The sequence below is a fragment of the Ascaphus truei genome, chromosome 12, assembly GCF_040206685.1.
Source record: "Ascaphus truei isolate aAscTru1 chromosome 12, aAscTru1.hap1, whole genome shotgun sequence".
Classification (NCBI taxonomy): Eukaryota; Metazoa; Chordata; class Amphibia; order Anura; family Ascaphidae; genus Ascaphus; species Ascaphus truei.
In genome coordinates, this window is record NC_134494.1 from 19,751,499 (window position 1) to 19,761,313 (window position 9,815).

General features: G+C 38.1%; 2 protein-coding genes across 2 annotated transcripts in view; both read right to left on the bottom strand.

Moving 5' to 3' along the window:
- Nucleotides 1–1,297: 1,297 nt before the first annotated feature.
- On the bottom strand, nt 1,298–6,584 carry LOC142463958 (intestinal mucin-like protein). Its single transcript, XM_075566875.1, has 8 exons — nt 6,507–6,584; nt 6,005–6,045; nt 5,617–5,745; nt 4,675–4,773; nt 3,762–3,890; nt 3,494–3,548; nt 2,909–3,035; nt 1,298–1,859 (listed from the first exon to the last, which is right to left on the bottom strand). The coding sequence occupies exons 1-8, from the start codon at nt 6,580–6,582 to the stop codon at nt 1,682–1,684; spliced, it is 834 nt and encodes a 277-aa protein (XP_075422990.1). The 5' UTR covers nt 6,583–6,584; the 3' UTR covers nt 1,298–1,681.
- A 495-nt stretch (nt 6,585–7,079) lies between these two features.
- Nucleotides 7,080–9,815, bottom strand: part of LOC142463851 (uncharacterized) — a 36,509-nt gene continuing 33,773 nt past the window's right edge. Inside the window, exons 34-35 of the mRNA XM_075566664.1 lie at nt 8,238–8,518; nt 7,080–7,280 (exon numbers count right to left, since the gene is read on the bottom strand). Coding sequence (XP_075422779.1) covers nt 7,080–7,280; nt 8,238–8,518 — 482 coding nt within the window. The remainder of the gene's footprint in view (nt 7,281–8,237; nt 8,519–9,815) is intronic.

The window sequence follows — 9,815 nt, forward strand, 5'->3', positions numbered from 1 at the left end:
CCTGGTGGGTGGGTTTTGTTTTTATGTATTTTGGGGAGATTGTAAAAGGTTTTGCTAGAAGAATGTTTTCTACCTCTAAGCATCATGTTCTTTAGGTACTGTCTGTAATATATGTGACTTAAGGTCTCAGAAGAAGTGATAAACTATCCATCCTTTATCTATACTACGAGTGGTTGTGCGCTCTCTTTTTTCCTTTTCCTTTTGATCTGTGTTGCGGAGCCAACAATTTTGAGAGGCAGCAAACCAGAAGTGAACTGGTTATTTGCACTGATATGTTTTCTATTTTTCACTGCATTGTGATTGTCACTAGTTTATATATATATATATATATACACCACTTCTGTTCACTATTGTGATCACTCACAGCCTGCATGTATTTGCGATATACACCTGGATCACGCATTTTGTGTTTTATATTGTATGTGGTGGTTCTAGACACCATTACACTTATTAGCTGCGCAATTCATATTTGTATTCAGTCACAACAAATTGAGCTCCACTCTAATTGTTTTATAATATTTTTACATGGATACATATACTATACATACATACACATACATTCTCATACTAACTGGAGGGTCCACCCCACAAGAGACTGTGTACCCACACCTCCACTGTGGGAAAGCTGTTAGTCACTGCTCTTCTCTCTGAAATCGCACCACACAAGGCCTTGCATAGCACTACTCAATGCATTGCAGAACCCGATCTCGGAGAGCAGATCAGTGACTCACAGCTCTGTTTCCATAAGGGTAAATGTGCGCGGTCTCTCTATGTTTTACAGAGTCTCGATGGTTATGTTGTAGGCTTCTACATTGCACATACATGCATAAATGTGACCTCTGATGTAGAACTTTTATGTGACAAGATTACCCAACAATTACACTCATTTTAAACTTTGTAATATTTATTTAATACTGTGGTGGGATCAAACAATTCAAGTACTGTATGGTCACATCCAAGCAGAATTGTAAATATTAAGAAGTTCAAAAGTAGTGTTTAAAAGTGTAGTGCAATAAGTCTTGAAAAAGTATCATAAGTATTGGATGAGGTTATGAAATATATATCTATTGTTAAATGTTGTGGCCATGTGACTGGAACGGTAGATGATATTTACCCTCCTCTGTCTTTTTATTTTGTTGTAATGAGTAGATTACCCTCCATGTACGGGACTGATATTATTTCCTATATAAGCACACCATCTCTTAAATTTCCCACCCAACGCCTCTCCATGCAGTCACAATGAACAAAGTAGTACATTTGCTGGTTATTGCTTTGAACTTTGAAGTTTATTAAAATCTACATTAAATAATAGGACTAACAGAGGAACATAAAAGTAACACTAATAAAGGGTCTCCATCCATCGCTTATCATAGTAGTAGATCCATCTGCACCAAAATCTGGCATGATTACATACATCTTAGAGTTATATCCCTAAAAGCCTTAAGCTATTTCATGGGACTTGCCATTGGGCAATTTGAGAGCTTTGGTCACCACTACACATTTGCAATTTAGAGCCAAGAAGGAATAGGAGAACTCATGTGAAATTCTACTCATTTAGTTTCTAAAATTATAATATAAAGATTTGGGTAGGGAACAATGGATATTCACAGAAGATGGCTAGCTCTCTGCTCTCATAGCTCTAGTTTCTCTTCTGACTTTCCCTGAAATATTTGGACAATTGTTAGTAGTTCTTCTCAAGGGTACAGATGGCCCCAGCGCAGCCACATCTTATCACATCAGTGTAAGTGTAGCTCTTGCGTTGTCCATTGGTGCACAGCAATTGGACACTCTTCTGTCCCACCTCTAGATCCGTGCAGCAAGTACACTTATGGTCAATGCTGTTCGAAGTCATTGAATACCTGGGAAAATAAAGCATGTGTCAGATATTTGTTTAGATATTAGTGTAGGGTTGAAGTCACCATTATTGGTCTTGAAGAAAACTAGGTACTTTCACAGGTAATGTGTCTCCCTAATGGACAGTTATGACATGTTGTCATAAGTGGATTTAGAACATGAGCTTTAAAAATCTCACAAGTCTTAAAGCTTTACAGTGCCAGGGATCCAGCAGCACCAGAGCACCATGGGATCTCTAGCACTTCCGGAAGCCAGAAACAAAAGTGGAGGGGGATCCACTGCTGTTTTTATCAAGCTGGCTGCTTCATCAGAATGGTCAACCCACAATCATCTTCCTAGAAAATAAGGAAATGTCTATGACATACCTGGTACGCTACAAGGGTCTCTGGCATGCCAAGACTCATGCTATACAAGACATATCATTAGAGCAATGTAAAGGTTACAGAAAGGTTACAGAAGTGGTGAATGAGTTCTGTAAAACATACTGTGTGGATACTACACTTTGATTTTAAAAAAAAAAAAGGAGGGGAACAAAGTTGAGCTTTTTGTGGGTTTTGGCTTGATATTCACTTTGATTCAAAAATTATTTCCAAAGTTTGACTCGAACTTCGAATTCTCAAACTGCTCGGAATTCAAATCAAATATTTCATCCATGGAATTCAGATTTCAAACACAAGAACGTGCCCATACTTAATTGAAAGTTTAACATTATACATAGTGGGCTGCTACAGTATATGCCGTTGTTGTTCTATGCTATGCTTTTGTTAATTAGCCTATTACTATTATTATTATGCTTGTAAATCTACAGTATTAACTGTTTTGTATATCAGAATTATTTTTAAATCTCTTACTGTCTAAAGGTGTAGAGATTGTTTAGATCCCGTACTTATTAATCATTGAAGCTTGGATCTAATGATATGAGTTTAAAAGCCCTGTATGATCACATTATTTGGAATCCAGTATGTGAGTATGTTGGGCTTGTAGCAATGCTGTAAATGAAGTACCAGTGTAGTACAGCCCCCTCTGACAGTGAATAGGTGAATAATTGACTTACATGGAAGATCCCATACAGGGGCCTCCGCAGTATGAGAGTTCCACCGCCAGCTCGCAGTCATCTTGTCTCAGGACTGTCACATTCTTTCGAACACCGCAATTTTCTATGACCGTCGGTTTTTCTATTACTTTAATTTATATATTAAAAAAAAAAGTATTAATCAAAGAGGAACTTTCATTCCACAATCAGTTCCCTGGACTTTCTAGGATCTACCGGCACCCATTCACTAAGCTATGTCCTGGAGGTGTACTATGTTCTGAGTCACATCACTTTTGTCTAGCGCTGGTCTTCTCTAGATGTATCACAAGTTACATCCCCAAGTGATGTTCTATCCCAGGGTCAACATGCTCTGGTTTTCCATGCCCATTCCCTTAATTACATATTAAGAAGCCCTATGCTATAGTATGTATGGCTGCCCAATTCTGTTCAGTTGTTCTGTCTTAGAGATGCCATTTTTAATATCCCTTTGCATACCTCCTGAACCATTAAGCCCACTAGTTCACTAATCCATATAGTACCCAAGTTTCCTGAGCCATACAGTCCCGGTGATGATAGACTCTTGTCTACCCCGTATACCCTTCTTACCTGATTTAGGTGTACATGTCTGACAGCAGCCGTCCTCATCATATTTAAGTGTACTCTAAAACAGACAAGGAGTTTGAGCTTAAAATACTACCACTGTTATGAAGCGGCAAATTCATCTGTATCAAACCAAGTCTGTCCCTTAATTGTCTACTAGGTACAAAGTGTTAAGGTTATTCCAAAAGTGCAATGCAATGGTAAATAACATAATATAGTACATCATAAGCATTACATGGTCAGACAATGTTAAGTGACTGAGTGTATAACATACCAGGTCACACTTGGCGATGTCCTGATCCTGGCAAACCTTCTTCACCTTGGTCAGGATGGGCTGGCCATTTTCTTCGTTACATTCATAGTAGCTGCAAGTGCTTCCCTTGGGACGATAAGTATCCCCAATCTACAGAATGAAGACAGGACTATGAATCTTCCAGTATCTAATTTAAACCTCCAAGGTGGAAATGATCGGACCTCAAAGTAGTCCAGAGAATGAGCTAATATGAAGTCTGCAACAATTAGGGTTGCCAAGTGGCTTACCCCAAAATACTGGTCACAATGGTGAAAGGTGTGACACGCTCGAGACACATACACAAACCCTCACCTTTCCATGGTGTTTCCTTCTCTCCTTGATTCCACCCCCAGGCTCCTGAAACCTCCTCCTGATTGGTTGCATTACCTAGCAGCAGCCGATGAGGAGCTGCTGGGCAGGAAGCTGCCCAGCCTTATAGCCACAGCTCTGCTCTCTCATTGCTCGGGAAAATTCCATGGCCCCCCCAAGCCAGTCAGGTCAGTATGTCCGGAGAGGTCATACCGGACACCTACATGTCCAGTATTAACTCTTTTTTTATTACTAAATTAAATTCAGGACAGTCTAGTTCAATACTGGACACCTGGCAACCCTAGCCGACAATGTGTGACTGCCTCATTGTGAGGTAACTACAGTATATGATATAAGGCGCTGTGAAAGAAAATTTAAGAGACTCTAAGGATATAAGGCATCTGACATGTTTGAGGAGATAAGTCTATATTATATAAAATGGTGAAGAAATAATGGGGCATAAATAAGTTTTGTGTTTGCGAGAGTTGAATAGAGCATTGTTAAAATACAGTGTCCCATACATTTTTTAGTTGAGGCTCATGCAATGAGCCTGATACAGTTTTGACACATCTTGCTTAACAGTTACCTTAATGTCTACTTCTGTGTTTTTCTCTCCCTTCATGGTGCATTGTTTGGCCACACACTCACCACAGCACTGCCCTGTCTTCTCCCTGTATACATAACCCTAGGGTAAAAGTTAGAGAGAAGAGTCGATCATGGTGAGAACATACAGTATACAAAACGATCTGCTCATTTAAAAATGTCAGATGAGCAAGAGATGTACAGCTGCAGCGGCCGTTTTTTAAACAAATCACGCGTTGTGTACATCGGAATACCGAAGTCATGACGCAGGATGTCTTCCAACCTTTCCGCCTTAAGACGCGAGTCTGGTTTTTAAACACCTTAAATTGACACAGTAGCACAGTACTGTACACATTGCAATTCATTCATTTCATTGCACCCAAAGAAACAGAATCCATGAAATTCAACAAAGCAATTGCGATAAGCGCGGGTGCCTGGGGCGATTGGCCGCGTTCATGCTGCGTGGAGTACAGCAGAGCACACGAAATCGGCGCCGTGGTTTTTTTGAATACATGCTGCTGCAGCTGTAATTGGTGCCAAAAGGATGTAGTTCAAATATTTGAATTTGAACTATGTAATTATCAATTACATCAGACATATCATAATGCTGTCTCCTGTGCAACATCTGCTGTATCTGAGGTACAGTATCTTCACTGACAACAGAAACCTTATTTAAGCAATACAGAACAGGTGTAGTTGTATTGTATATATGGAGTTCCCTAAAGCTTGTTATGACTTGGCATAAAGCTTCTACATTTATAAAAAGGGAGTATTGGTTCCTTTTTCAGTGATAGCCGATATTGACAAGTTTAGAACTGGTCTAGTACCAACTGTGCTCAGGGCGTATAGAACAGGGCTGAATCCACACGTGGTCTTCAGCTAAAAAAGCAGCATGGAATATAAAAGATTCTCATGGAAAAGGTTTTACCGCAAGGAGAGAACTTACTTCCTTGCAGGTCTTCTCACACACAATTGGCTGGCATTTTACAGCATAGAACTCGGATTCCATGTCCATATTGTGGGAGCATTCACACGTCTGACAGGCATCCTTGGGTTGAGGGATGATTGATCCACGCTGAGAAGAAAGAATGGGGTAAAACATTAATTCCCCACCACCTTTAACATTATAGTCCATAAAAGACGTGCAAATTAAAGTCCTCTAGCTGAGAAAAAATATACCAATAATAGTAATACAATATCCCCCCAAAAGAAGACATCTATCTTTAGTTGGGATCTTCATTGTACCGTTGCCAGAGCATTATGAACTAATTATACATGGTAGTCTCCAGCTCAGGTGAGTAGGTATAAAAAGGTATATAATAGCAGTATTTTACCTGGTATACATCATTTCCAACCACGCACACAGAGTCAGGCACTGTTGATAAAAAAGACAAGGTAGGATACAACCACTTATTTTTTTTTGCTTATTTCCATGTTGAACTGTTGGAAGTTGTGCTACCATTTAATGGGTCTTAAGAGGTCTTCATACAGTAGATGAAATAATAGTGTACCCTTTAAACTTTGTTTTCATATAACTTATTCAGTATATTCTGCTCTTTCTTTATAAAAGATTATTTAAATGCTAGAGATTCCACATCAAACTAATGTGCAACAGGTACTGAAGCATTAAGGGAGACTGGTATTGGCAGTGCTTTTTCATTCAGCCTACAATAGGGACTCATGTATTAGCTAGAAGGAATCCTATTGAAGGATAATAGGTAACACTGTAAGAATTGGCTTCTATCAGATATGGAATATATATTCATGACTCATCTTGCACCTTTGCATGACTGCTAACTGCTAAGAGGCAGAGTATGTCCGTGAAATGGCACTTACCACATGTAATGTTGGCACAGCAGGCTCCTGGTGGCAGGAAGGAAACCACACGATAGCCGGATCCACATTTTGGCATCTGGCACACACACGGCCCACAGGCTATAGAATATTCAAATAAATAAAAAAGAGTTTAATACCCTGAACCTTTCAACTACAAAGTGTTGGAGTATCAATGGCATACTTTTATTTAGCTACCTGTATCTGGCAAATATATATATATATATTCATACATACATATATATACATTTTAGTACAATTTATTAGCTGCCAACTATGATGTATACATACATACTGTAATATATATATATATATATATATATATATATATATATATATATATATGTATATATATATATATATATATATATATATATATATATATATATATATTACAGTATGTATGTATACATCATAGTTGGCAGCTAATAAATTGTACTAAAATGTAAATATATATCCCCTGATGAAATCCACCGAGTCGGAAGAAACGCGTCGGGTCACGTGGTATAGGAACTACGGTGGTGGAGCAGTCCAGACGCCTAAACACAGACACCAGTACAGGAGTTCCCTGTCATCTCATCTGAGAAAGAGCCGTGCCGGGCCGTGCTGATCAGGAACTGCAAGTTGCTCATTCGGGTTGCCGGAGAGACGCTGAGACGGTGACACCAGCAGCAGTGAAGCCTTGCAGTTTGCACAGCTAGATGGAACGGAAGGAACTTGCTGCGGTCTGACATCTGTTTGGTGCATGGGCTTGTCCCATAAAACGCTTTTAATACACTGTCAAAGTGTGAGTGTGCAATTGTCTATGTTCGTGGTAAATTAAACTTTTATTATTGGATTTTACACATGGATCGGGCGCTTTTTCTTTCTCTTTTTTTCTAATAGGTATCGTTTGGGAGGTTGTTGACCCCAAGAATGAAGCTGCCCGGACCACAATTTTCCTTTAAGGTTTTTTACACAGTTCCAGGACATTTTATTATTATTTTTCATTTTTTAACAGACATTTTTTGAACTTTTTATTATTTTTTTATGTTAACAATTTTGAGATTTTGTTTATTTGTATGGTTATATTTTATATCATTTTTTCATTTGCCCATTTTTTCACTTTTTTATTTTTAACATAATAATCACCTCCATCATCCTGTTTCTTACCACATTTTTTAAACACTATATATTTTGCATATAGGCATCTGTGCAGGGTGTGGCATTTTGTCAATCAGGACCAGGGTTGCAGCAATTTGGGTGTATGGTATCACAGGCGCTGTCTATTTATTTCTTTACCAATATATATACAGTATATATATATATATATATATATATATATATATATATATATACAGTATATATATATATATTTTACAGTATGTATGTATACATCATAGTTGGCAGCTAATCAATTGTACTAAAATGTAAATATATATTATGTGTCCCAATGTGACAGCAGGTTGATCTTAACTTTTAATTGGGCAGTTCTGCTGGCGAACTCATACTTAGAAATATTGTAAACTATGTATCAAGTCAATTTGGCAAGAAATAGGAATGCTAAGAGCCTTATTTTCATTTTAAGTTCTAAAGCATCAAGGTATCCAGCTATTTTTCTCCAATTTTGTGTCAGTTTACAATAGGAGTTATACAGTACGTAGGAAGAAGTTAGAAGATGTCATTGCATTGTAATATAACCCTGCAGAATGAATCATTTTTTAAGGTCCCTGAATCTAAATAATACTACTTTACCACCTTGTGCTGGCACTGAATACACCCTGTAAATTCATACTCACTTGGACTGCCGGTTACTGGAACAGCTGTTAATGGTGTTGGACTTGACTCAATTGAAGTTGTATACAGCGAGGTGGATGGGGTCGTTGAAGGACTACTAATAGTGGACTCCGTTGAAGATGAGGTTGTGGGAGTTGGTGTAACACATTGACCCACAAACCTTTCAGGTGTGCACACATTGCTACATTTTGCATAATATTCACAGCCATCAATGTCTGAGGTTTTGTAGATAATGTCACCTGGGGCACAAGAAAATAATTAATGAGGCTCCGACATTCACATTTGCGAATAAGAGAAAAAACTGTCGTTAGATTCACCATGATTGGCTTACTCTAACAAATAATAATCTGAGACACGTTTGCTATTGTCATATTATAATAATGATACAGAACACTTATGAGTACATTGTCATCTCACGCAGATTCCCTACACCTGTCTTACCCCCATTGTCACACAGCAGGCATTGAGCACTCATACTGTGTCACTTTCACTTGCTATCAATTAGGTGTAAATATTGTCATATTGGATGGTATTCTTGTTTAGGTGCGAAAAGACTAACAGGCCACCAGACCTGATTTGTAGCCATGCTATATCATTGTCAGGGATTCAAATGTATTAACTACCAATAATATTGATCAGATTTTACTGCATAGTATATACCCTTAACTGTTTTCAACAAAGAACATTTGCATTGTACAGTATGAGATTACCAATTTTAGTATCCTCTCTGCATGTGGCATATATTGACTTCTATCCTTTCCTTTCTTTAGTGACTACTCACCATGGGACCTACAGTATGTATGAAGTGACGCTAAAGGCATTTTGTCGTGATGTTTGGATGTTGTCTGTGGTGCACATACTGTATGCAACTGATATCTATAAGAAAATTGTGAGCACATGCCACTCTTGTGCACCATAAATCTATTGAAATCGTCTGTCAACTTTTCCTTGCAGATAAGTAGACACCAACAATTCTTAGCGCGTTCTTATGTATGAACCCAATGGACTCTTCGTAGTGTACTGGAGAAGGAGCACTCAAGCCATGCTGGGGTATACTACCATGAGTGCTAAAGAAAGCTGGAGAAATCCAGATGTGTCGTTAGAAGAAGGAGACTAGCATTCATGTGCTACTCTGCTTCTTCTAACTGAAGTTAATGTAGACGGTACAAAGAATAAGAAAATATGCGCCCAATGTAAGAACATGAATAATTACATAACAAAATATGCTGCTAATGATTTGTGGGGAGAAACTGGCTTTATGTCGCAATGCACACTTTCAATTCACTTTTAAAAAACTATTCTTAACACATAACCTCCCATATAGTTTTCAATGTTTGTTTTTATACATAGTATTTGTATTCATACAGCAAGGGGTGCCAATTATTGTATTTCATCTCTAAGTGCCTAAATATCTAAAACAAAGTCTATATTGGATCAATAGAAGCCGTTGGGGTTTCATTAAAAGGTGTGATTACATACAGCAATAAGGATTGTAGGTGACTGAGAAGGAGAGATTTTATGGATCAATAGGAAGAG